This window comes from Cyrtonyx montezumae, unplaced genomic scaffold (assembly GCF_038088225.1).
Source record: "Cyrtonyx montezumae isolate F1298 unplaced genomic scaffold, pur_monq_1.0 scaffold_0, whole genome shotgun sequence".
NCBI lineage: Eukaryota > Metazoa > Chordata > Aves > Galliformes > Odontophoridae > Cyrtonyx > Cyrtonyx montezumae.
Genome location: NW_027071824.1, coordinates 4,451,957 through 4,478,314, shown reverse-complemented (window position 1 = coordinate 4,478,314; position 26,358 = coordinate 4,451,957). Strand labels below are relative to the sequence as shown.

The 26,358-nt window shown below is 44.2% G+C and overlaps 2 protein-coding genes across 4 annotated transcripts in view; one reads left to right on the top strand and one right to left on the bottom strand.

Moving 5' to 3' along the window:
- Positions 1–742: 742 nt before the first annotated feature.
- LOC136053113 (calpain-2 catalytic subunit) lies at positions 743–20,062 on the top strand. The gene is made up of 21 exons (XM_065743799.1): positions 743–979; positions 1,078–1,147; positions 5,113–5,231; positions 5,463–5,596; positions 6,437–6,605; positions 8,165–8,248; positions 9,184–9,269; positions 9,932–10,006; positions 10,171–10,331; positions 10,759–10,928; positions 11,678–11,689; positions 12,543–12,754; positions 12,945–12,981; positions 13,803–13,868; positions 14,114–14,171; positions 15,732–15,796; positions 16,871–16,939; positions 17,523–17,601; positions 18,055–18,171; positions 18,492–18,550; positions 19,152–20,062. The coding sequence occupies exons 1-21, from the start codon at positions 743–745 to the stop codon at positions 19,173–19,175; spliced, it is 2,103 nt and encodes a 700-aa protein (XP_065599871.1). The 3' UTR covers positions 19,176–20,062.
- Positions 20,063–20,662: 600 nt separating this feature from the next.
- Positions 20,663–26,358, bottom strand: part of TP53BP2 (tumor protein p53 binding protein 2) — a 40,886-nt gene continuing 35,190 nt past the window's right edge. For all 3 annotated transcript variants that reach the window (XM_065740867.1, XM_065740934.1, XM_065741014.1), the window contains 4 exons: positions 25,942–26,075; positions 25,078–25,244; positions 23,777–23,976; positions 20,663–21,453 (listed from right to left, as the gene is read on the bottom strand). In XM_065740867.1, the coding sequence (XP_065596939.1) occupies positions 21,412–21,453; positions 23,777–23,976; positions 25,078–25,244; positions 25,942–26,075 (543 nt within the window). In that variant the 3' untranslated portion in view covers positions 20,663–21,411. The remainder of the gene's footprint in view (positions 21,454–23,776; positions 23,977–25,077; positions 25,245–25,941; positions 26,076–26,358) is intronic.

Sequence of the window (26,358 nt, the reverse complement as noted above, 5' to 3'; positions counted from 1 at the left end):
TTAGTTTCCTTCTGCAGCTCTTGAAAAATGAGGTCAGTCTGATCCGTGGCAGCTCTTCAGCTCTGATCCGCTGTGTGGAGCCAAACCAGTGGCTTTGGAGCAGCTCTGTGGTTACGTGGCTCCCTGCAGGTTACACTACAGGGCCGAAGTATTTATGATGCGTTTCAGCCAATAATCAGCTGGAAACGCCTCTGTTGCCTTAGCTTAGTGAGATCCCCCGACCCATGATAAAGAAGCGATACCGAGCTGGATGTGCATCGCCACACACATGGAGCCATCCCCAGGCTCCAACGCAGCAGCATCCAAAATCACAACCCTATATCTGAGAGCACTGCAGCTCCGTGCCGTCCCCAGAGAGCAGAGCTCAGCGCTGCCCTCCGCTCCCCGTGAGGAGCTGCAGCCGCCATTTGGCCTCCCCTCAGCTCCTCTGCATCACGTCCAGCCCAACAGGGCGGCTCCGAGCGAGCCCTTCGCGCGTGCAGAGCTCGGGATCCGCTGCCCCAAACGCGGCCCTGTGCAGGCAGCAGTGCCGTGAGTCAGACGCGAAGCACGGCACGAACCGTGCGGTGCAGCGGTGCCAGCAGCACGCAGAGGCGGCCGTGCGTGGAGCCGCTCGGGCAGCTCGGCGGATCCCCACGGCGGATTTTTGGCCGGGATCGGGTTTGCCGTTCCCCTCCCACGGCCCGCGGGGTGCGGCACGCCCGGGGCGGCCCCATGCCGGGAGAGGCGTGGCGGAGGGGCGATGGCGGGGATGGCGGCGGCGCTGGCGAAGGAGCGTGCGGCGGCGGCGGGCGCGGGGCGGCACGGGCAGGCCGTGCCCTACCTGGGGCAGGACTTCGCGGCGCTGCGGCGGCAGTGCCTGCAGGGCGGCCGCCTCTTCCACGACCCCTCGTTCCCCGCCGGCCCCGCCGCGCTCGGGTACCGGGAGCTGGGGCCCGGCTCTTACAAAACGAAGGGCGTCGTCTGGCTTAGACCTACGGTAGGCGCGCGGTGCACGCTCGGCTCCATCCCCGCCGCTGTCGCCTCTCCTCGCTCCCTCCTCCTGCTGCCGTAACGCCGGGCTCGTTTTGTTCCCAGGAGCTGTGTTCCAGTCCCCGGTTCATCGCCGGCGGAGCCACGCGCACCGACATCTGCCAGGGAGCCCTGGGTAAGGCGGGCGCAGCTGTCCCAGTGCTGCTCTATGCGGGTTCGCGTTGCCCCGTACCGCCTCGTGTCAAGCAGGGAGGATGCAGGCGGGTTTTCCATCGCCTGATTGCTGCCAGCCTTGGTGTGAAAGATGTGCGGGTCCGGAGGAGGGCCGTGAGGGCGCTTAGAGGGCCGGAGCATCGTTGCCGCAGCTGGCCACTCAGACACTCTGCCGAGTTTATGTGGTACCTCTAAAGGGTATGAATTGTGTCACAGCTTGTATTCTTTTCCCTCCTGAAACAATATTTGGACAGGAGGCTGTTAGTTTTTGTGTTTTGTTTTCAGCATGACTAACTGCTGCTGTGACTGGCCTGGTTATCTTCTTATCAATCTGCTCACAGGGAGTTTCTTTCTCTTGATGAACCGATCTGATGCTATGGATTTTTCCTCTGTGTAGCCATTGAGTTACTGAGACCTTGCTTTGAAGGTGTCCTGTGCAAATGCTTTTTTTTTTTTTTGCCTCTGCCTCATTTTACGCTCAGCTTTGCACTGTGAGATTTACCTAAGCTTCCATTTACTTGAACTTCTCTTGCTGACATTGACGTCACATCATGTTTTGGGATATTCCAAAGGACACTGTATTAGAAGACATCAGGTGTTCTTGGAAACTTGTGTTTTATATTATTATATTGCTTTTTGTTCATAGAAAACTGTAATGATCTATTTGTCACCCGGGAAGCTTGATCAGAAAGCAACAGACCTGAGTCCAGAGTTTTACAGCCTAGAGTAGACATCCAAAGCACATGTAGCTATCACTGCTGGGACAGGCTTCTTGGCCTGGATCACCAGCACAGAAAAGCTCACTGGGTTCTCCAGATTACAAAGTTCTTCCCTTTTGGCTTTGGGTTAGCCTTTGTTCTGCTTTACTGTTGCACTTAGAATGTTTTTAGGACACGTATTTGAGTCAGTTTTGCAGTATCAGGTCTGCAGTCAATTATGGAGTCTGGCCCAGAGCAGCAGCAAATGGGATGTGGTGACTCATTGTAGCAGAAGAACCAAAGCAAATGCAGAGGAAGCTTATTCACCCTTAACCACATTCTTTGGACGGATGTCACCATGGTATCACAACACTGGGGTGTATAGGGCTCAGTATCTTTTATGTGCTGTTTAATCACAGATATATCCTCCTTGAATACAGATGTGTGAAAAAATAATGAAGTGAGTAGGATGAATGTAGAAAATGAGATGCGTGGTTCCCACGATGGAAACCACTCTATTGTGAGTGAGTTGACACAGCCTCTTGTCTTCAGCCAGAAAATTTCTTGGGGTCCCACAGTATTAATGCAAAAAATTCAGCCACTGACATAGTTATTAATGTATAACTATGAATGCTTAAAATTATTGATGCTTTTGAGATTGGCTGAATGTACATTTCTCCCTTGATACCACATTCCTATATGGGCTGCCCTCCTGCTCTATGCTAAGATTTGCCTTGCTTAGCTCTCCAGAATGGCCTGTTTTAAGTCAAGAATCTTGTGGCTATTTATGATTGCCTTGTTGTAACTTTTTGTTTTGTTTTGTTGTCATAGTATTGTTCTTTCTTGTTGGAGATTAGGTAAATGCACAGATGAATGCATAGAAATCAGAGGTAAAACAGTGATAGCAGCACACAGGAAGCAAGATGCAAAAAAAACCATCCAACTTCTTGTTAATATAAATAAACTCACAGCCTGATAATTTCCTTTTTTCTGATAACTTTGTTCTGTACATTTACACAGATGAATACAGCCTGGCTATCAGCCCTTTCAAATATACTCTAAACAGGACCTCTAGCTCAACAGCCATACAGGAGGACTAGTTTTATCATTAAGGGTATTTGGTAAGGAGCTCCCTCAGGCTTGCTTAGTGCAGGCTAAAACTCCACTTACACTCACAGGCTTTGAAATATCAGGTCTGCTTTTAGTGATGCCAGTTTGGAAAGACACAGCTTAAGTCCTGAGCACTTCTACATGTGGAAGCCAGGGGGTGGTGAGCCTTCTTATATATCTCTGTCTGCCCTTTAACTTCCAGAAGCTGTTGCCCATGGTTGTCCAAATCAGTATCTACAGTTATCTGACTCTTAAGTTCTCATCAGAAACCACATAAAGCTCCACAGAGAGCCTTTACACCAAAGTCTGCTGTTTCCTTCTCTTCTGTCTGCCTTTGTGTTACAGCTAGGTGGTAAAGGAAAATCTTCAGTTCAGCTAAGAGCTTAAGGTCCTTGATTTCTCTGATGCTAGGAACACTGCTGTCAAACAATATGGGGATCCCCTGGAGTCGCTGAGTGCGTGGCTGAGCAAAGCTCTGCAGTGTGTGCTCAGGTGGTTGCTGCAGGTTGAGCAACTGGGAGGGGAAACATTGCTTCAGCTGAATGTGAGCAGAGGCTGTGCTGTCCAGGAGCAACTGAAGCACCTACTGCTCTCTTGCTGTAATCTCTTTTAACTCAATAAATCACAGAATTGCAGGGGTTGGAAGGGACCTCTAGAGATCATCGAGCCCAACCCCTCGCTAAAGCAGGTAGCCTACAATAGGTCAAACAGGTAGACACTAAGAAGGGTCTTGAGTATCTCCATTGAAGGAGAGCCCACAACCTCTCCGGGCAGCCTGTGCCAGTGCTCTGTCACCCTTATCATAAAGAAGCAACTGAAGGACTTCTTTGTCTGTGTTAAAAAATATTTTTTGTTGTGCAGTGAGTGCCAGTGGGAGAGAAACAGGTTAAGGAGGAAGAAGAGACAATAAGTTCTCAATTCAGAGGCAGGAAGGTACTGATTCATCTTAGCGACACAAGAGCCCCAGTCAAAGTGGCAGGTCTCTGTCTTGTTTCCTGAACCATCCAACACACACTGCAGGATGGTACTGGGGTATCTGATGCATAATGCCATCATTTCTCTGCTCACAAAACAGCGTAGCAGCAGCAGCAGCTCTGATTACATAGTTTAGTGGGCATTGTGGTGATGGGTTTACGGTGGGACTAGATGATCTTAATAGTCTTTCCCAACCTTAATGATTTTGTGACTCTCCTAAGGAGGAATTCCGAAATGCCATTTCTTTCTATGGATTGTGGCAGTCAGGGAGTCCTTAGATCTGTAACCACGTTGTTAATGTGTTTAACTGAAAGGTGACTGCTCTGTTAAAACATTTGTTTCTGAAGATAAATGCAACAGTTGCAGTCTCCTGCTTAGAGAGGGATGGTGTGGAAAAATACTGTCCAAACAGCGTGGACCCTGGGCTTGGTATGTGTTGGCTCTGTCCCAGGAAAGGGTGAAGTGTTGTGTAGGCCTGAGAAACAGTGCCTGCCTTCAGGTCCTTCCTGCCTCTCTGGTAACCAGCGCCAGACTAGATGTTGCACAGGACAAAGAGGCCTCTAACAAGCCTCCAGAGGTGTGTAAGGTCAAAGGAGCTCCTGTTTGGCAGGAGATTGCAATGGAACTTTTAACAGGAACTTAGCCCTAGGTTAGATGTCTGGGTGGCAAGTCAATAAGCATTTATGAAATGTAGAGAAGGGAAAAGAAAGCAGCCCATTCTTGAAAAAGCATGAGCCTTTTGAGGAGAAATTGCCCCCCAGGGAACCTATGTGCTCTTTGACTTTTCCCTGTGCTGTTTCCTAACCTTCAGTACATACTCAATTGAAAATTAATTCATTTTTCAAGTAGTCCCAGCATGGGTGATAATTACTGCTTTCTTTTTTGTTGTTATTGTTGTTTTTGTTTTGTTTTGTTTTATCTTGAGAAAACACCACATCTTCCTGGAAATGGCGTGTATCTGTATACACACATTTGATGTGTCTTAAAGTGATGAGTGGGATCATCTCATCATGGCTCAGGTGATTCATTTCTGAGTCATGAGCTATCACCTCAGCAGCCACAGTGATCCACATGCACAATCCCTACTCAGTACAGAAGTTAAAGAATAACTTCTGAGTAATGAGTGCTGTCTTTTTTTTTACAGGGGACTGCTGGCTCTTGGCAGCTATTGCCTCCCTCACTCTGAATGAAGAAATTCTGGCCCGTGTTGTTCCCAGAGACCAGAGCTTCCAGGATGAATATGCAGGAATCTTCCACTTCCAGGTATGTGGAAATCTGGCTCTCATCTTCTACTGAGTGCTGCTTGCCAGGAACCTGTGTGGTTGGCCATGTCTGAGTGTGAGATGTCTCTTGGAATACCTTGGGGGACATAAAAAAAAACAGGCTGGAAGGAAGAGTGATGGTGATGGCGGGAAGAAGGCCACTGACCACAGAGCCAGGACCAGGGGCTCTCTTTGTTGGTGGACATGACGAGTTATTTGCACTCTCTTCCAGTTCTGGCAGTACGGAGAATGGGTGGACGTTGTGGTGGATGACCGGCTGCCCACCAAGAACGGGGAGCTGCTCTTTGTGCACTCAGCAGAGGGCAGTGAGTTCTGGAGTGCACTTCTGGAGAAGGCCTACGCCAAGTAAGTACAGCCCTGGGTGCCCATGTGGGGCAAGGGAGGCTGCTTGTTCTCTCTTCCTGCCTCTTTTTTCCCGTACCATCCACCATAGTGCAGATACTACACATTAAAAATGTCACTCTCGTTATCACAGTGGCTGCTTTAGTGAAGCTATGCTGACAGGTGCTACTGACAGCAGCCAAAAGTACTGTCTTTGCTGCTAGCCAAGAAAAACATCCCCTGGCAAGCCTGTTCTTCGAGTGTCATCTCCTGTTACTGGGGTCTGGGAGCTCCATTTCATGTGCTCTGAACACCTGTGAGGGTTTGCAGCTGCTCCGGTATGCAAAGCATGCCAGTCCACCTGCCCAGATCTGTCTTCAGGGTAAAAATGCTCAAAGGTGAATTTCTGGGAGGGAGCCGGGGAGGAATTCTGCCATATGACATTACAGTTTTTAAACTGATTTAAGAAATGGAGCTATTATTTCAGAGCAGCTGAAAATAAGTCCCACGATTCTTCAAGGGAGTGAAAGACTATGCAGAACAAGTATGTTATTGGCTCTTGGTTTTTGAGAGTTTGGGGTTTCTTTGCTTGTTTGTTTATTTGTGTGTTTGTTTGTATGACGTCCAAGTTTTTTATCTGTCATTGATATGACTGAACCTGCAAGCTGTACAAGTGATCACAGTAGACCTTACTCTAAATAGTTGTAAGAAGAAAAGCTGAAGGAAGGAGAGATTTCCTATGTAGCTGCCATGGTGCTGCTGAAAGCAGAAGTGCTGTGACAGTTTACACAACTGAGTGCCAGTCTCCAAGAGAAGAGGAGAACAGGGAAGCTGATGGTTGTGTGGGTGTGTGCTTTCTTGCAGGCTGAATGGATCCTACGAGGCTCTCTCCGGTGGCACCACTACTGAAGGCTTTGAGGACTTCACGGGTGGGATTGCAGAATGGTATGAGCTGCAGAAGGCACCACCCAACCTCTTCAAAATCATTCAGAAAGCACTGCAGAAAGGCTCGCTCCTTGGCTGCTCCATTGATGTGAGTCAGTGCTTATTGCTGGATGCTTAGCTGTTGCTCTGCATGATGGCACGCAGGAGGGGAACAAGGGGTGCTCCCCTCTGCTTCTTGAAGACCAGTTCTGTGCTCTCCCTTCTGCCTGTAGAATTTGACCAGGAATGTGACACAGCAATAGAGAATAGGTTGAAATGTAGAACTAATTAGTTTATGTGTTAAAGCTCATTGCCTCAGTTACGTTTTCTTCCTTGAGACCCAGGAGTTGAACTCAATGAGCTCAAGAATCCCTTCTAACTCAGGATTTTCTGTGAAAATTTCTGCCGTTTCATAGGCTCATGGTGAACTCATAAGGGATCCTGATGTACACATCTTTGTTCTTCAGGAAGTCTGTGGCTCGGCAGCAGATTGTCTCAGGCTAAGTGGCTTTGGGCAGAGAACTGTTGCTAATGTGTCCTCCATTGTGTCCTCAGTCATAGCAGTCTCCATCCTCGCCACAGCCTGTTTGTTGTATAGATCGTACCAAAAGATTCCAAAAAAAAAGAAAAAAAAAAACCAACAAAGCAAAAACAACTGTGGTACACTGTCCAGTCAGTCATTTTAAAGGCTTTATCAGAAAACACGTTGCCAAAATCTAAATCTGCACTATAAAAATTCAGCATTGCTTTTAGCCTCACTGAAACGAATCTGAGTATTGTTACTGTGATAACCAACATACTCCCAAAGGAGATTAGATCTTAGTTACGTCTAAAGAGAAGGTAAATTGTTGACAAGAACTCCATTCGTAATTTAAACTCAAGTGTTTCCTCCCATTTTTTATTTTAAATCCCAGTCACAAGAGAGGGAAGTTTCACAGCAGGAAAAATACTTTGTTAATGTCAACGTGCAACTCCACAGCACTTTCTGTCCATGTTCTAGTCTGCATTTAGATAAGAATCTGATCTCTGGATTTTTGCCCCAGAATGATACAATCTCTTGTCAGGGGTGGGGGGAAAGTAAATATATTCCTTTGTTGATGAATGCTTTATGTATTGCAAAGTAATTATTAGTGACTTTGGTCTTTGAAAAATCCCATAAAATCTTTTTTTCTTTTTTGTCAGAGAAAAAGGGTAATGAAGTTAAGCATTATACATTAACTGCACAGGGAGGTGGTGGAGTCTCCTTCTCTGGAGACATTCCAGACCTGCCTGGACACCTACGTGTGCAACCTGGGCTAGGGAGCTGCTTTGGCAGGGGGTTGGACTCAGTGATCTCTAGAGATGCCTTCCAACCCCTACAGTTCTGTGATTCTGTGATTATAATGCCCTGCAGTAATAATAGGGCATGAATCAGCAGCAGGAATTCTGTCTGCTTGATCCCAGTCTCTTTTCTCTTTCATTTTTTTTTCTTTAAGCTTCAAGTGTGCTTGTTTAAAGATCACATACCTTCTGAAAAGGTGGAAGGAGAATGACAAGCGTGTTTAATGGAGGTTGAAGAAGCTTTAAATCAGGCTGTCAAGCAGCCACTTTCTTGCTAGAAGAGATTTTCCCTGCAGTGTTCATAGGTCAGACTACTCAAGTGTTGTAATAGCTTCTTTGCTCTTACAGATCACCAGTGCAGCTGAGACAGAGGCAGTCACATCGCAGAAGCTGGTGAAGGGACACGCGTACTCTGTCACCGGGGCAGAGGAGGTAGGTGCTGTGCCCCGACACAGGGTCAAATACAACCAGCCCCATGTGTGGTCCTCCCTGAGCTGCAGCAGCAGCAACAGATTGGTCTTCATAGCCAAAAATTCTTCATTCTCTGCCATTTTGTAGAACCAGGTTTTTGAGATGATTCTGTCTGAAGAAATACCAAGTTAATGTGTGAGTTTTGGGTAAACACAAACATGAGTTCTTGGGAAAGCTCTCTGCAGAGGGTATGCTATCCTCTGGTGGCAGTGGGTCCCCTCAGCAACTTAAATTTTCGGTGAAATGTGGGAGATGTGCCAGGCAAAAAAATATTATCATGTATTAAATAACAGCGGTCAGCACCTTCCAGCAGAGCACAGTGTGTGAGAGCCAGGTGCCTAGCCAAGAGTAAGTGGTCAGGGAAGGTAAGGTGAGCAAAACCAAAAGGAGGCAGACAGGTCATGGTATCCTTCATATGTGTAAAGGACATTTGGTCACTCCAGTTGTTATTTTTGAAGTATCTCTGAAATGCCAGAGTGAGGTGTGGTGAGTCCCCAGCCACAGGCGTATTGCAGGAAGGTGGACAGTGCTCACAGGCAGGCTGGGGTGCATGCACTTGGCTCTTTCTGTCAAAGAACAATCAGAAGGGAATTTGACCTTTGTTCCAAAAAGACATAGGCAAGCTTCTCCTTCAGAGGCATTTGCAGGCTTTGTATGAAGAGTTCATCTTGAAGCCCCACCCTTTTAACTCTGGTGCTCTGCCTGCTCCCCTCTGTTTGCTTGGCTATGGGTTCTAGTGATGTGTTCCTTATAAGCAATGGCTGTTCCCACTGGATCTCATAGAGCTTTGTTTGTGCTGGGCTCTGTGTGCACAGCAATGGGCAGATTTTAAAAAATGGAGGAGAGCACACTGCTGAGTCCTTGGGTAACTTTCCATACACTTCTGATCCCACCAGGTGAACTTCCGTGGAAGCAACCAAAAGCTCATCAGAATCCGAAATCCCTGGGGGGAAGTGGAGTGGACAGGGAAATGGAATGACAAGTGAGTCGATGGCTTGCATGTTGCCTATAAGGTCTTTACTGCAGGAAAATGGTGTTCCTGCTGTTCTCTGTCTTCTCCCTACCTCCAACTTCACTTTAAGTCATGTCTGGATGCGATGTTCACTCTGGGCTGGTTAAAAGAAGCATCCCACCACTGTGTCTCCCATGCTTGCAGTGGTTTCCATACAAACACCTGCTTTTGTGCAAGATGCAGCGATTTGGTTTGTGGTTCCTGCAATTCTTTGTGTAGCTTCTGCTTTTTTTTTTTGACATCCCAGATTGAGTTGTGAGCTTCTGAAAACCTACTTTATAAAAGGGCTATAAAAATCCATGTCTCTTATTAGCAATGAAGGCTGGAGTTTATGTACTGCTGTGGCTGAACAGTATTTAGTCTGAGTCTTCCTGCTCTGTTTCAGTCAAGGCATTAGTACTTTGAGAAAATAAAACTCCTGCCTTGCATTTTAAGAGGCCAGGTACCTAATGTCCCAGTGTCCCCATATTTCAATTCTGCTGTTGTTTGAGAGCCCTACAGCTGCTGTCAGGTAGGTGTCATAAAGTACTGTAATTGTGTAGAGCTGTGAGAAAATTGAGTCATTGTGCCAGAACAGCTACATTAGCATTTAACTTTTACTGGTCTGCAGTTAACATGGGTTTGTCTTTCAGCTGCCCAAACTGGAGTGGTGTGGACCCAGAGGTGCGGGAGCGGTTGACGAGGAGACATGAGGATGGGGAGTTTTGGTAAGCAAACAAGCCTTTTTCCCACACTCTCCTACCACGCTCTTCAAGATGAGTGAGCAAACTCACCCCAAATCCCAGTGCTAAGTTGCTTCAGTAGAGGGGTTAGGTAGACAAGGTGGCTGTCCTGAAACACTGTTCATCTTAAAGAGATTGCATTCCCACAGGATGGCCTTCAACGATTTCTTGAGACACTACTCCCGCCTGGAGATCTGCAATCTAACTCCGGACGCTCTGGCAAGTGACAGGTACAAGAAGTGGAGCCTGCTGAAGCTGGATGGGAACTGGAGGCGAGGAGCTACTGCAGGGGGCTGCAGGAATTACCCAAGTAAGAGTGTGCTCATCCGCTTGTTTCTCTGGGAGCTTCTGTCTCCAGATAGACACTGTGCAGTGTAAAGGACTGAGTTGAGACCATAGCCTCAGAGAGGCACACAGTGGTGAGAAATCTTTCTGAATCTGGTGTAATGCTGGCTTTGGTGTTGGCTTTGGTCAGCCCTGCATGCCTAATGCACCCTTGTCCTGGATGTTCAGTGGTATGGGGAGGCTTGTGACATGCTGGAAGTATCAGGGACTAATATCCAGAAAGTGCAAGAGCATAGAAGACATGGCTCCATAACAAGGGTCTACTTCTTGTTGTGAGGCAGGGAGAGAAGCATTGGTCACAGCTTAATTTGGGAGTCAGGGCTGTATCTGCCCTAGCTGGCATGTATTGATCAAAGAAGGCTCTGAGCAGTTTGCATAAATCCGCTTCGCAGACACTTTCTGGACCAACCCACAGTATTTAATCAAGCTGGAGGAAGAAGATGAAGATCCTGATGACCCTGAGGGGGGCTGCACTTTTCTCATTGGCCTGATTCAGAAGCATCGGAGGAAGCAGAGGAAGATGGGAGAGGACATGCACACCATCGGCTTTGCAATTTATGAGGCAAGTAAGGTGGATGGAAGGAAAAGGAAAGTTCACTCACTCTATGAACCCAGCCAAGTTCTCAGCTCCTTCCATGCTCTGCCTGTGCAGAGTTGGGCTTCTGACCCAAACTCACCAGGGCTGAGTCAGATACCAGTAGCTCAAGGGAAAAATCCATTTAGATGTTTAGAAAATTGTCCTCCACCAGAACAGTGGTCAAGCACATGGACAACAATCCAGAGAGAATATAGAGGCTGTGTTCTTGGAGATATTCACATCTAGACTGGACAAGGTTCCAAGCAGCCCCATCTAACTTCAGTATTGGCCTTGATTTGAGTGAGGAATCTGGACACAGTGACCCATAGGGACCTCTTCTCAACTATAGTGTTCTATGGTTCTACATGGAGGAGCAAACAAAGTATTAAAAAAAAAAAAAAGGCCCCAAAACGAAAACCACCTCTCATAGAGCAAAAACAGTCTGTTAATTTGTTATGCTGTGATGAAGAGAGGCTGAAGAAGAGCAGCTATAATGGGAATGTAATGCTAGCCAGGGCACCAGCACAGCTCAGAGCTGTGCCCACTGCCCTGGGCAGCCTGTTACATGCCCACCACCCTCTGGGACAGATCCTTTCCCTAACCCCCACCTGACCATCCCCTGATGCAGCTCCACACTGCAGAAAGCTGCAAAGACAGGGGTTCAGTTCAGGACTGTGAATGCAGCCAGTGAGCAGCTCTGCAGCACACAACTAACTGTGCTTTTCTCCCTGCAGGTGCCCCCAGAGGTACGTAGTATGCGGTGGTATTCAAGGTGCTGCTCCGAGGCTGAGGTCTGTGGGCAGGAACAGTTGAGAAGATCCTCCTTCCCTGAAGGGCCATATGGGCTATGTAGAGTCTGAAGTTAGTGGCCGTTTATTCTGAGGTGGGCTTGAGGCTTTGCTGCATTTTCAAAATGTCCTGGATTTAATGAGAGCTCCCAGTACATCAGAAACTCACAAGAGCAGCTCCTTCATGGCTCTTCTCCCAGCCCAGACCCACACCTGCTCCTGGCTCGCACAGAGGTCGTGCCTGACACAGTGTTCCACAGGGGTGTTCATTCTCATTCCCCAGTGAATCCTCTTCTTCTCTGTTTCAACCTGCAGGCAATTAACAGCATGCCCCAGAGGTCAGAGCAGGGCATGCAGTGGGGCGTGATGGCTGTACAATGTGAGGCAGGGCTGCAGACCCCTCTGGAACAAATGAGGTGGAGCAAAGTGCCAGGGTGACCTCAGCCATGTCTTGCTGCACCTGATAGGCTGCACTCAGATCCCTGAGGCACAGGAACAGTGTATGTGGTTGCTACGAAAAAAGGTGGTTTCACCAGGAAGGATATGGGGTTACCAGTTCATATGCTAGCACCTGCCTTCTGAGTGCTTTAGCAATGTTCTGTTACTCCTCAGCTCTTACCCTAGTGGTCACTATCAGATCATGTTGGTCTCCAAAAAAGTTGTCCAATTTCTTCACAATCTGACAAACACAAGCATTACCTGACTGCTGCAGTGAGATGGTTTGCAGGAGTATATCTGTGTTGTAATTGTAACTTACAAAAGCAAATACATGCAAGTGATGGGTTTTCTCTGTCTTCTTGTGTTCTGTAAGTTTTCTGGCCGGACGAATATTCATCTGAGCAAAAATTTTTTCCTGACTAATAAAGCAAGAGAAAAATCCAACACCTTCATCAACCTCCGCGAAGTGCTGAACCGGTTCAAGCTCCCCGCGGGAGAATACATCATCGTGCCCTCTACCTTCGAACCCAACCTGAATGGAGACTTCTGCCTCCGAGTCTTCTCAGAAAAAAACGCAAACTCAACGTACGTTGCTTTGTGCTACAGATGATTTACTGTACCAGAGAGAACACTGGGATGTCAGTGTGTCTGTGGCTCACCCCAGCAGCCTCTCAGCTTTGAATATGCATTATTTTTACTGTAATTTGAAGAATTTTGATCTTAAAGCAATTGAAAGAAAAAAAAATACTTTATATCAATCTTCTTATCTTTCTAGGGTTATAGATGATGAAATAGATGCAAACTTTGAAGAGGTATGTTTTAAATATTTAAATTGAGATGATTTTGTCATAAATAAATGGGGTTGGACACAGTCTTGCTCCCTGCATAGCCCAGGCAGATGGCTTTTTTCTTCAGGCATTAGCAAGAACTTATCCCACTTGGAAATAGGTCTTTGGATATGCATAGTTGAATGGCTGGAAGAGTGAGCAGAAACATCATAAGCAATAATGGAAACAAATGTTGTCTCTTTTCTGTGGGGAACTCGGGCTCTCCAGGTGCCCAGGATCAGGTGCTGCCTGTAGAGATAACTGAAGCTATAGGAAAATTCCCTTTGCTGTCCAGGAATCCAGGAGCACAGGCCTTTAGCCATAGGTATACTTTTTCATGGGATGTTGTTTCCATGAGTAAGAAGTGGCTCGGCATAGGTTTAGTGTTGCAGAGGCTGAGAATGTCTCACCTAGTAATGTATCTCTGCATGACTATGGGATTTTTTTTTCCAAGATGAGAACCTAAATTTTGCAGTCTTTTCTCAAAATGAAGACAGTGCCCCAGCTGAGTAGCAGCAACAGCAGAGTTGTGAATTTGGTTGTGTTCTTTTTTGATACAGTAAAGAATTTTTATTTTTTTTAGGGAAAGCCATTGCAAAAGTTGTTAATCCTTCAGTGTTTACCACAACAACGTTCTGAGGAGCCCCTGAAACTAAAAATGATCAAAATCAAAGTAAACACACTCTGTATCTACAACTTTGCCATTTGAATTGTGTTTTACTGAGTCAAGGAAGCACATTAAATCCTTCTCAGGCAGAAAAGTTCCTCCTTTCCACATTCTGTATTCCTCTCTCTCTCTCTTCTAGACTGAGATCAGTGAAGATGACATTGAAACTAACTTCAAAAAGCTTTTTGGACAGCTGGCAGGAAGTGTGAGTATTTCATCGTTATGTCTTACTGGTGGCACAGAGGGGTGGGCAAGAGGAACAGCTCCCCATCACTGGTGCCAGTGGGTCCAGAGTAGCTAAATGGGTTTCATGGTGAGGGCACACCCACATCACTGACAGAAACTCTGAGGGATGCTGATCTTGACCGTCAGTCCCACAGGATTAGGAGGATGCTTATGAGATGGTGCCTGCATCTCCCAGTGAAGAACTTACTTTCCTCTTTTCTTCAGGATGCAGAGATCTCTGCCTTTGAGCTGCGCAACATCCTGAATAAAGTCTTGGCTAAGCGTGAGTACCTTCCCCCATCAGTGCATCAGTAGGACACAAGACAGGTTCCCATTGCGGCCATGACTCTTCACACAGCCAAGGCTACATGCCCTGCAGCATCATGCAGCTGCAGAAACATTTGGGCTGTGCCTACATATCACAAGATGTGTGCTCCAGTGGGGTGCCTTTGCATCCCTGCTGCATAGAGGTGCTTCTCATTCCAGTGGGAATGACTGCCAGGAAGATGGGCAGACTTAGTGAGGGGACTTGGTAGGACAGGTTGGAGGTGAGGATCTTGAAGGCCTTTTCCAACCTATACAGTTCTGCAATTAGTGCTTAGTAGTAATCAAGGGAGGGTACTGCTGATACACAGCACTGAACCACACAGGATTCAAACCTGACATGAAACATTGCCCCGAGTGATCCTGATTGAAGGACAAGGAGGTCACAATGATGTCACAAGTGAAAAGAGGTTTAAATGAGTAATTTGTTCTCAAAGAAATTTGTCTCTGCATGAAAACTGGTTTCCTACCCAAAAGATTATTTTGCATCTGGAAACAGTTTCTGCTGGAGAGGACCTGTTGAGACCATGACTGAACAACTTGTGCCTCTGCAGTTCCTGTGCTGCTTGCAGCTCCCCAAGTCCCATCACTTGCCTGCTGATAGAGCCAGGAGTCAAGCTCTACAACAGCAGCCCAGCTTCAGACTTCTCTTTGTTTTCTGGGAAGTCATTCAGAGTTTGGCTAAGGATTAATTTCTTTTACATGAAACAGTGTTTGAGCCTGGAAAAGAAATTGTCTTTAATTTCCAAAGTAAAATCTTAGCTACAAAGCCAGGGTTGTGCTACACGCATCAGCCAGTTAACAATGGTGTATTACTGGTTACCAAGCTTGATTTGATGAATAAGGCTACCCAGTGTTGACCTCCACAGGTCAAAAGTCCATGTTGTCCACATTTGTAAGCAGACAAGTGCAAGGAAGGCTTTATCTCTGTCTCTTGTTTCTGCGGCATACCTACAAACCAGACTAACTGGGCTGTTTGCTTGAGGAAATATCACAGTGAACTTTCACCCTGACATCTGTCAGGAAAAAGAGGGCTGCTTATTAGCATCTATTTGCTTGCTTCAGTGCTGTGTCCCTCTCTTGTATAAAACCAGAACTATCTTTAAGGACTAAATTACCTTAGAAGGGATACCTATGCAACTGCTAGATCCCAAAGGCTGAGGATGCTGTTAATAATTCCCAGAGCAGCATTCCCTACTGCCTGCTGTGCTGGTTTGACCCAGACCATGGCAGCCATACAACAGAACACGTCATCATAAGGGTGGATTTGAAGGAGACACCAGATTGCCACTGAGTAACTGACTTGCCACAGATGAGGCAAAGTGCTAAGCACAAATTATGGAGAACAAAACTGTTCCAAAATGAAAAGGTCCTCTTGCCAGTTCCAAAGGAAGTCCCTGAAGAGACGTGCAGTTAAGGGCAGAAGTGTGTACACTGGTTGCAGAGCTCCCACACAATGGAGGAAGATCCTGTGATACAGCGTGCAGTAATAATCCCTTCTCTTGCTCTTTCTTTACAGGCCAAGATATTAAATCTGATGGCTTTAGCATTGAGACATGCAAGATAATGGTTGACCTGCTAGATGTATCCTTTAAGGCTGTTCCAGGATGCTATTTTTCTGTAGGTGAGCTCCTGCCTTTGTGATGCCATCTGAGGCAGATAAGCTATTTTTGCTCTGGTCCTCCCCCAATAGAAGCTGCAGCCTTTGCTTTGGCCACTGACCACGGCACGCACATTATCTCAGGCTGTGGGGAAACTCCATTTCCAGATGGGGTCATCTGCTTCGAAGTCTTGTGCATTATGGTTTAGTTGATGCCAAAGTGAGGTTTGCTGGGAACAGGCAGCTCTCAGCAGGGTGTGCACAGCTGGCTGTGCTTACACACTTTGTTATCTAGCCGGTGTTGGGAAAGGTATGGTAAAGCCGTAACAATAAATAGGAAATGAGACAAGCAAATAACAGAAGCCAGAAACTAGGCTGGTTTTTAGGAACTTCTACATCCAACAATAAGCACAGAAGTATAGGATGAAGGACTTGGGTCTAAGAATAGTTACATCCAGCTTCTCTGTTCAGTGGAACTGTGTACTTGGAAATAAACAGAAAATTACCAAACAAAATGATTAGCTGCTAAAATTTTACGTTAGCAGTCAGTACAGACTACTTAGTGGTTTTGGGGAGGGAAGCAATGAATGACCAGGTTCTTTTGTTAGCTGTTTGTGCAGGAGTTCTCTAAATAGCAGGCTTGTTGTGTCTGCTCCTGTTTATAACCAAGAATTACAAGCTCCTCTAACTGCAGGTGCTGAACCAAATATGGAGAGCAAAATGCCATCACCTCTGCTGCTTTATACACATATTGAAAAGGCAGAGAATTACCAAAGAAGGAGCAAGAAGGGGTTGTGAACCAATGACAGTTTAAATGAATCAGTCAGTTGACTGACTGTTCCCCAAGGCTTCTTGTCTTTCTAAGTCTATGTATTCAACAGGATGGGCTTGTTTAAGCAAGAGAAACAAAAACATAAGCTCTAGAGAGGACTTGCATCCTTTTCTTAATACTTAAAAAAAAATCTAATTGTGTCACAAGTGCTCGTGTTAATTAGCCCAGCACAGAGAAGGAAAACCCTTTTCCTGCCTTCCAAAGATATTACCTTGACTCCAACAAGAATGATGGAAGCGGAAAACTGGGGCTGAAGGAGTTCCACACACTCTGGAGAAAGATTCAGAAATACCAGGTAAGGCACAACCTTCTGGGGGGAAACATACAATAAAACGTGGATTGTTTTGCCTCACATGATATATAGCTATTGGAGAGTATAAGTTTTTGCATGCAGCTCCTTTGAGTGTGATCACTGCAAATTGTGTTTTATTTAAGTGAAATCAGGAAATATCTTGCAGTCTGAGGAGATGAGGTATGTCCTTTCCTATTGGTGATGCTCTGAGTTTCAGAGGATCAGGGCAGACTGGAAAGAACAAGAACAGCACTGAACCAAGTTACTTAACTCCCCTGTCAGTTCTAATTGAACCCAGTCAATTGCCTGTCAAAGTCAGAGCACAATCAAAACTCCCCTAGAGTTCTACAGAACACGAAGTAGCAGGAAAATAATCTGCTTGGAAGCCCTTTGCTGTCTGCTTGAGGCCACACTGACCAGAAGTTGGGTGGCAGCCACACATCCCAGTGCTGGGACACCATTAGGAAGGTGCACAACGTGTCTCCTGGAACCTGTGCATCTCAGCTGTCAGCTTGGTCTTTACCCTTCTGACCAAAAGCACTCTGAACTGCTGACAAGTTATGACTTTGAGTTTTGTGTCCTGCAGAAAATTTACAGGGAAATTGACGTGGATCAATCCGGAACCATGAATTCGTATGAGATGAGGAGAGCGCTGGAAGCTGCAGGTATTTGTGGTGCTTTCTCTCTTTTAGACTACAGCACTCTCAAGCTGAGTTGGCAGGTGCTCGCTGCTCTCCTGTACGATTTCTAAGCTGAAAAATCTTGTGCACCCAGACCTGAAAGACTTCCATTTAGTCTAAGTACTTCACCAAGGATTCTGTGACCTATAGAATGGAGGCAGCTTGACCCAGGTGTGATGCTCACTGTAGTGTTACAAGAGTCAGTTTGCTGATGAAATGTAGGAGAATGCACCATAGGAAGAACACACAGGACACTGGCAGGAGCTTAAGTATCTTCAACTGCAGAGGGCGGTGGTGGGAGATTTTCCACAATTGAGTAGATACTCCTTAAAATTTGACAACTTTACCACAAAAGTTAGCACTTGAACTTCCTGGCAATTGTGATAGTTTTGTTTTTTTCTCTTTTTCTCCCCCCCACTCCTTCACACTATATTATAGGGTTCAAGTTGAACAGCCAGTTACATCAAATCATTGTGGCTCGGTTTGCCGACGAAAACCTCATCATTGACTTTGATAATTTTGTTCGGTGCTTGATTCGGCTGGAAACCTTGTTCAGTGAGTACAGGTTTAAAAACCAAACTGTGCTGCTTTCCCTTTTCCATATAAGACTACTGTATGCAGAGAGCTGTTTATTGGTCAGTTCTGTCTGTAATACTATTACAAATGTTCAGTCTCTTTTTCTACCTGTTTGGCAAGTAGTTCTCGTATGCTGACTTGCAGACAGTATTTCTATCTTTAGTGAGATGACTTTGTAGCAGCCCTTTTTATAAAAAGAGGCTTCACCCTGAGCTGAAGTCCTCTGAGCTGAAGCATTGGGAAATCTTTCCAGTTGATCCCTGTATTCATTTTTTTCCATCATGTCTCTCACACCACAGAAATGTTTAGGAAACTGGATACTGAGGAAACTGGAACAATAGAATTGAACCTCATAAACGTAAGTTCATTCTGCTCTAAAAGGTTCTTTTCTTATTTGGGAGGTGGAGGGATTTAACAGCAAAGAGCATCCCATTTTATTCTGACTAGTTATGACTGGGTATCTCATATATGATGGATTTATATTGCTTGTGTGATTGTTTTGAGAAATATCTTTTTCCAAGCTGTAACTATAGCTAGTCCTGAATAAGATGTAATATTTTAACCAGAAACCACTCATTTACTGGAAGTAATTTTGGATGAAACTTGTGTAGGTGTCTTTCCTGCCTTTTCTGTCAATAGCAAGTAAAATGCAGTCATGGAAGTACTCAGGAGATTGACCACACATGATTTCTTGACCATTGCATGTGTCCCTTCAGAGAGCTAGGAGAAAACTAACCTGCTATTAAAGTTCAAGTAACAACTTATATCTAGACCAAAATGAGGAATGTGCATATCATTCCTAAGTTCCTCTACAATAAGATAAATTTAAATCATTCAGGTCATATCTTAAAGTTACTTCTGTAATAATATTTACGTTCCTCCTCATGGAGGAAGTAAGAACATACATACTTGCTCTGGGTATTTTTCATTAAACTTGAGGCCATTTTCCTCTCTCCTAGTGGCTGTGCTTCACTGTCATTTGAACTACTATCAGCCCAAGATACTTCAAAAAGATGAAGATCAGGTGAAGATAATCAAACAGCATACAAAACAAAAAATACATATATGTGCTAAATTACGTGCCTTAACTTACAAATGGGAACTTTGCACACACTTAGAAAGGAAGAAGGAGCTAATTTCATGGCAGAAGAATCTGCAACCTTATTTAATATGTTTAATAGCCTTTATATAATCCTATATACCTTCTGTACAGCTTTACTACTGTATAAATCCTCAATGCTACTTTTAAGAATATTTCTTTACTAATATCTTCATATTTAATGCAGGAAGAAAGGTAACTATGCTTGATTAAGAGCTTTTATAATAGCAGCACCACAAGGTCCCACATATCTGGAAGGGGATGGTGTTGCAACAACTCAGAACACAGATGTTTAGGTAAGACCTGTGGCCCTGCATGTTTTCTGTTAAGCTTCAGCATTATTCATTCAGGTTAAATATTCTTTGAAGGACTCAAGTAGCAAGTAACACATTTAAACAAACTGAAGACAAGTCTCTGAAGCCTGACTGTTGATGTTCCTGGAGTGGGAACAGATTGTCAGCAACTTGACTCTCACCAGACTACTCTCAGGTCTTAAATTCCTGCATCTTATTTATCTTCTTTTGAAATACAAGAAAATATTTAAATAAAAAGATAACAATGAAAATAAGGTTTGCAAGATCCTTATTCTTTCTCAAAATGAGCAACATTTCTTTGGGAGAGAGTCTTGCAAAACGTATGCAGAGCTTCAATTGCCCAGGACAGAACCAGTTACTTCTTAATATGGAAAAAAAGAAAAAACCCCAAAACATTCTGGAGCTTATTAGGCACTAGCAGATGCTGAATGTGCATCTCTTAATGCAGTGTTAGCCTGACAATGTGTTTTCAAGAAAAATGATTGCTCGTATATACACCCCCATACCTGAACTGTTAAAACAGTGAGGCTGTGAACAAGAGCAGAGTTCTCACTACAGCTGACATCATAACTTCATCCACTTGAGAATCTGTATCCTTCTCATAAATTTCTTTTACTTAGGGACACCTTTTGAGGAAGTAGCAAGGACTTATCCAGTAAGAAAACAAGCCTGGAAGTGAGGCAGAGGTACATCACATGAATTCTTTACCTTCAAGGAAATATTTAATGATTTCTACTAAATAAGTTATTACCAAATGATTATTCCTGGATTGATAGCTATAAACAATATTTCCACTGGAAATTTGTATATGGAAAATACTTGGTTCAAGGATATTTTTCTGAAACATATCCCTTAAAAGCTAAGGTTAATACAGACTGGATATAACTATCAGTTGAGGCTTAAACACAGAAAGAAATGGAAAGGGCAGAGGGGATGGTTGAACTTAATATAGAAAATAGTTGAATGTAACCATAATGTAGAACAGGAGTATCATACTGTCAAGATTTTCACATGGTCTTGAGTAGAAGCTTTACATGAAATCACCCAGAGATAAAGCTTAAGAGGAGACAAAAGTTTAATGGTATCACAGTCAAATAAAAACAAGTAAGTTGTCAGGGTCTACAGAAAGTTTCTACATTTAGTTTTAAAAGTAAAAAAGGCAATAAATACATGAGACTCTGCAAAAAGAGGAATCTAAAACTACATTGTCTGTTATAGCACATAATATTTTGAATACATAGAATTCCTAAGATGCTACAGCATTTTAAAGTTATTGCTTACTGGATTGGTCACATGTTCTCCACTGCTCAGACTCTCTTCAGTTTCACTTCTTCAGCAAACGTTCTGCTTCCAACAATAAGCATTTGGGTGCTGCACACATACTTTCCTAATTTCTCCCATCTGGAAGAAGCCTCGGGATAGATTTGGACAAAGCTGGTTGTCTGTCTCATGATGACTCATTCAGTGGTAAACTGAAAAGGTTCTTGTACTTAACACAGAAAAGTGTGAAAGTCTTTTCTGCCATGTTTGGAGAAATCAGAGCGAGTACCTCAACATTAGGCTTGCTTAGACCGCAGGCAGAATAATTCTGTTTGTTTGCAAGCATTATTTCTGCTTGTAGAATGCCCTCATCTATTTACTAATGTATCAATCCTTCATTTGTTTTCAAAGCACATTCTTCATCGTTTCAAATTACATTGTCATTGAAATAAGTCTCATGATACTGGAACCAACACAGAATGAATTTTTTCTTTGTAAGTCATCCACGATTAGCAAGTACTTCAAGAATCTGGCATCCCTGCAACTTCATGCCAAGCTCCTTTGTCTAGGCTTAATCCTTGGGTACAGCTGAGGGTAAAACAAAATGGGATTTAAAATTTCAGTGCTTAGAAAGGTTACTTTAAAAAAAAATCTCTTTGGTAAAACAATTCTAATATAATCCTAAGTAGGAAATGCATACCTACAGAAAACACTCAGCAGTAACAAAAGTAAACTCAGTATCCTTGGGCAAGCTTAAAAATTACTAACCTCGTCAGTACAAGAGGCAGGCATTGAAAAGCACAGACCAGCTCCACCCAGGTGGGTGGGCTAGGGAAAGCTCATGGTTTGTAAGTCAAGAGAATTTTGTTCTCAGTAAACTAATGGAAATTTTTTTGCCTGTTTTAGAAAGGGAAATAGAGAGGTATTTAAGTGTTTTGTCTTCTGTCTCTTGATGCACATCAGCTTCTACAGACCTACAGCTTCGGGCAATCTGGAAACATCTGGCTGCATAAGGACCATGGAAATGTAAAAGCCATGTGTTAGTTAGCACATAGTGGGTAGCCACTTAAATTCACCCAATTGCCTGGCTGATAATCAGTATCTGCCACCCCACAGCTCTTCAGCTGTGTGCCATTCGCCTACTCACAAATGGAGGTACACAGGCTGCCCCAGCTTCAGCATAATGACAAATGGGACATGACACAGAGCTGAGTGCTTGGGAAGCTCTTTAGACCTCACTTTCAACTCCTGCTCTGCAAAGCATGGCTACTCCTGTACAATAGAAGGGTGCACTTCATTCAACTAGGAAGGATGCATCCTCCATGCTCTAAGCTGTAACACGTCAACATTACATACTGCTATTTCAGGTAAAGTTCTTAAATATTCTCTTCCCCATACAGGGAGAGGCTCTACCTTTCTTCTTGTTCTTAATCAGCTAATAATGGATTAATAGATGACCAACAATTTCAACCAAAAGTTTTGCCTCAGCCTGATGACTGTGATTTCACCCCAGCAGAGATGAAATCAGTCTTGAAAAGATTTTATTTGGTATTGAACAGTCAGTATTTTGACAGTATCATTCTATTTGTATTCAATTTTAGAGCTCTTGCACAGCTTAGTGACCTACTGAGTCAGTAAGAAGAGGCAGATTAACTCATCCTTGCTTTTCTTCAGTGCACCTAACTGCAAAAAGGGATGAAGCAGCTGTGATAGAAGTACAACTTTATATAGTGAACTACCAAACATTTTTATCTAGGCTCAAAAGCTTAGCCTAGATTTCAGATGCAATATTAAGAGTCCAGGATTTGTTTTTTTGAGACTAACAAATAGCATACTCAGGTGGTGATACTGAAACTGAACAGGGTAGTTATTCCAAAGGTTCTGTTGGGATTGTGCTGTGTAAAGAAGGAGTCATCCCCAGTCTTGAGCTGTTCTGCCTTGTACTTTCTATACTTCTCACTGCAGAAGCACAGCTGTTCCTCTGTTCTTGCACACCTGTGCTCAAGGCTGTGTGCAAATTCATGAAGAAGCCCAGCTCCCCATGGGGCAGGAAATAAAAACTTTATTGTGCAGGGCTGAGGCTACTGTCAGTTTAGAAACATTTACATTTGGAGAGGAAAAACTGAGCAAAATTTTTCCATTATGCAGTACTTTACATTACCTAGTGGGTAGGTGTGACTTGAAAGTGATAGAGAAAGGAAAACTAATTTTGCATTAGATAAAGTATAGCTCTGAAAAGTCTACCCAGATTAGGAATGCACATGATCTGCACAAGGAAGGAAGATCAGCCTCTTTCAATCATCATACATCAGCAAGCTAAAATTCACAGCGGTTAATCTTTAGCATCAGCTGAACCTCTCACCTCCTGCAGCAGGGATGTTGGATATGCAGATAAAAGCTTAACAGAATTTAATAAGTGCCCATCTGCTGCAGTTTTCTAGCAAGCAGGGCATGAGAAATATGATGAAATAACTGAAAACATCCATTATTTGCATGTAATTGTTTTTGTTTTAAAAAAAGAAAGGTAGTAGAGAAAAGGATGACTCATTCTTAATACATGCATCTGTTCTGAAGGCCTTTTGTTCCTACCCATGTATCGCTTCCGAAAAGAGGGGAAGCCCTGATCACATACTTAACAAAACCTTATGTGCACATAATACTCCTAAGTTCTTTTCATTTCAGATAAGATTGTAATACTGTCAGTATTACAATCTGATATGTATAGCAGGGTGGCAATGCATGTTCTGTGTACCCATTAATATCATCTGGTGGTTATATAAACAAAGGGTGTTACTTCACTCTCCTATGGAATAAAGGAAGAACTTCAACTCCTGCTTTTGCATTTTTCAAACCACGTGCAACTTAGAATGTTGTGAATATCCCACATGTGACTCCAGAAATTAGGACTTACCCCCAGCAGATTGCGGGGAACATAGCCTTCCTTGTCATTCAGCCGTGCCCACCACCACTCAATCTCATCTTCATCTTCCCGGCGCAGGATTGTCATGCAGTCTCCTTCTTTCATTGAGAGCTCATCATCATTCTGAGCCTCATAATCCCACAGTCCATAAATCACTCCTTTGTTCATTATTCCCATTTTCTCCTGGACTCCTGCAATATATGCAATACAAAAAAAAGGAAAAAAAAGACAGTTGGAAAGAGTGCTGTACTCATATTGCACAGCAGTCCAGGAAAAATATCTTAATGCCTATCAACCACACTTAGCTCCTTGTTGTCATCAGCCTACCAAAAACCAGTCAGGAAACAGGCAGCATTGCAAAGTTAACCTCTGGACGTGGCAGAGAACATGAGGTAACAGAAAGCAAACAGGAACAGAGCACTGGTTGATAAGGAGTAAGAATTTTGTGCTGGTGTTAACATTTTCCATACCTAAGTGATGAGCAAGAAACACTTATTTGTGCTCTTAATTCATCACTCATCTTTTTCTGTCATAGGGAAACAGGTATACCTGCATACGCTGACTACCACCTCCATCTTACTGCCTGGGTGTCATTTTCTGCCTGTGTCACTTTGTTTTTGACCTTTACAAGTCTCATTTTAGACCTGTGCCTGGAACATCTGCTTGCTTTTAGTTAAGGCTTCAACCACTCCAATGTCTGTTGAAGGGACAACACAGCAGGGCATAAGCAACACAGGAAGTTCCTGGAACACACTGAAGATAACTTCCTTTTCAGGCAATAAGGGAGCCCCTCGAGGAGAGGTGCTGTTCCAGACCTTGTTCTCACCAACAAGGTGGGGACTGTTAGGGAACGTGAAGCTCAAGGACAGCCTTGGGCCTCTTCAGAGGCCTGGTTGGTAGAGCTCCACAAGATAAATCTCTGGAGGAAAGAGGGGCCCAAGAAAGCTGGTTGATATTTAAGAATCACATCCTGCAAGCTCAGGAGCAATGCATCCCAACAGAGGAAGCCAGGTAAAAACATCAGGAGGTCTGCATGGATGAATGAGGACAAAGTCAAACACTAGGAGGAAGCCTGTGGAGAGTGGAAGCCTGGGGGAATACAGAGAAACCGTCCAAGCAGATAGAGATCAGGTAAGGGAAACTAAATCCCAGACAGAATTGAATCTGGCTAGAGACATCAAGAAAAGCTTCTGTAAATACATCAGGAATAAAAGGAAGACTAGGGAAAGATGTGGACCCTCTCTGGAAGGAAACAGGAGATCTGGTTACCCAGGATGGTTGTCATCACCTACCGTATAAGAACTGGGAACACTGTGTGTAGCCTTCCTCCATTTCCTCACACTTGTCTGCAGCTGTCTGCATGTCACTGTAAGTCATAGCAAATACAGCCGCGCCTGACTCCACCAGGAACTTGCACACCTGCACATTATTGCAAGATGCTGCACAGTGCAATGGGGTCCTGTAAGCCAAGATGACAGTTATTGTTCATAGCAGTACTTACAGGCTCCTTGGAGTGAATTACCTTCACGTTTGACCGCCACCAATCAGAATTATATATCACTGAAGACTTCCTACCCAAAGCACTTAACCCAGGATGGCAAAAGCAATTGCTTTTCACAGTTCAGGGGCTACCAAAAGCTGCCTGAGTCCTAAAGCTGCATACGAATCTCTACAGTTATCTTACACTTTTCTAATCCATCAACATTTTAAGATGGGTCACCAAGGCAATAAGAAAGCAACAAAACCAAAAAAGGAATAACCCACACAGAAATCCTACTAAAGTCACATCTTACTGCTGCAATATTGACAACAACTTCAAAACACGATCTGGGGACAAGTGCTGGTAATTAGAATAACTGCTGAGGCACAGCAAGCATCTTGGGCATTAGACACTTCCATTACAGGTGAAATAACAGTAAATCATTGCCCTCCCATGGTCTACCAATAAGCTATCTAGCATCCTTTAACAAGCAACTCATTAACTGTTACCTGCCTGCAGTGTAGGTCACAGGCTTCCTACCTGGTTTCATTTTTATATCATCTGAGTACTGGAAAGAGAACTGAGCAAGGTTTATGGGGCTACATGCTGCTCAGAGCACAGTAAGCTGTGGGCTTGCAGACAGCACCCATAAGGTACCACTTAAAGAAAGCCTTACCATCCATCACTGTCTGCAGCATTCACGTTCACACCAAACTGTACCAGGAACTTCACAATTTCTGTGTGCCCAGCACACACAGCATTGTGCAGTGCAGTGATTCCTTCATCATTGGGCATGCTTGGATCTTCAACCTACCGAGTCAGAACAAGGAACCATTCAGATTCTCCCTATAGTAAGTGTCTGTGTGTGTACAAAAATGAGCAAGCCTATTCTGAAATAGGATTTTGAAGCAAATTATATGGAGGATATCAGCAACAGGAAGAAAACTACAGCAGTAACTCATCTCACAAGAAGATTCACATAAAAGTTTATAGCTTCCATTCAACAGTAATAACTAGTTCAGAAAAAAAGTAAACATAACTTAGGTTTTATAATAAATTTCAAAGACTTGCCTATCTGACTACAAGCAAAATT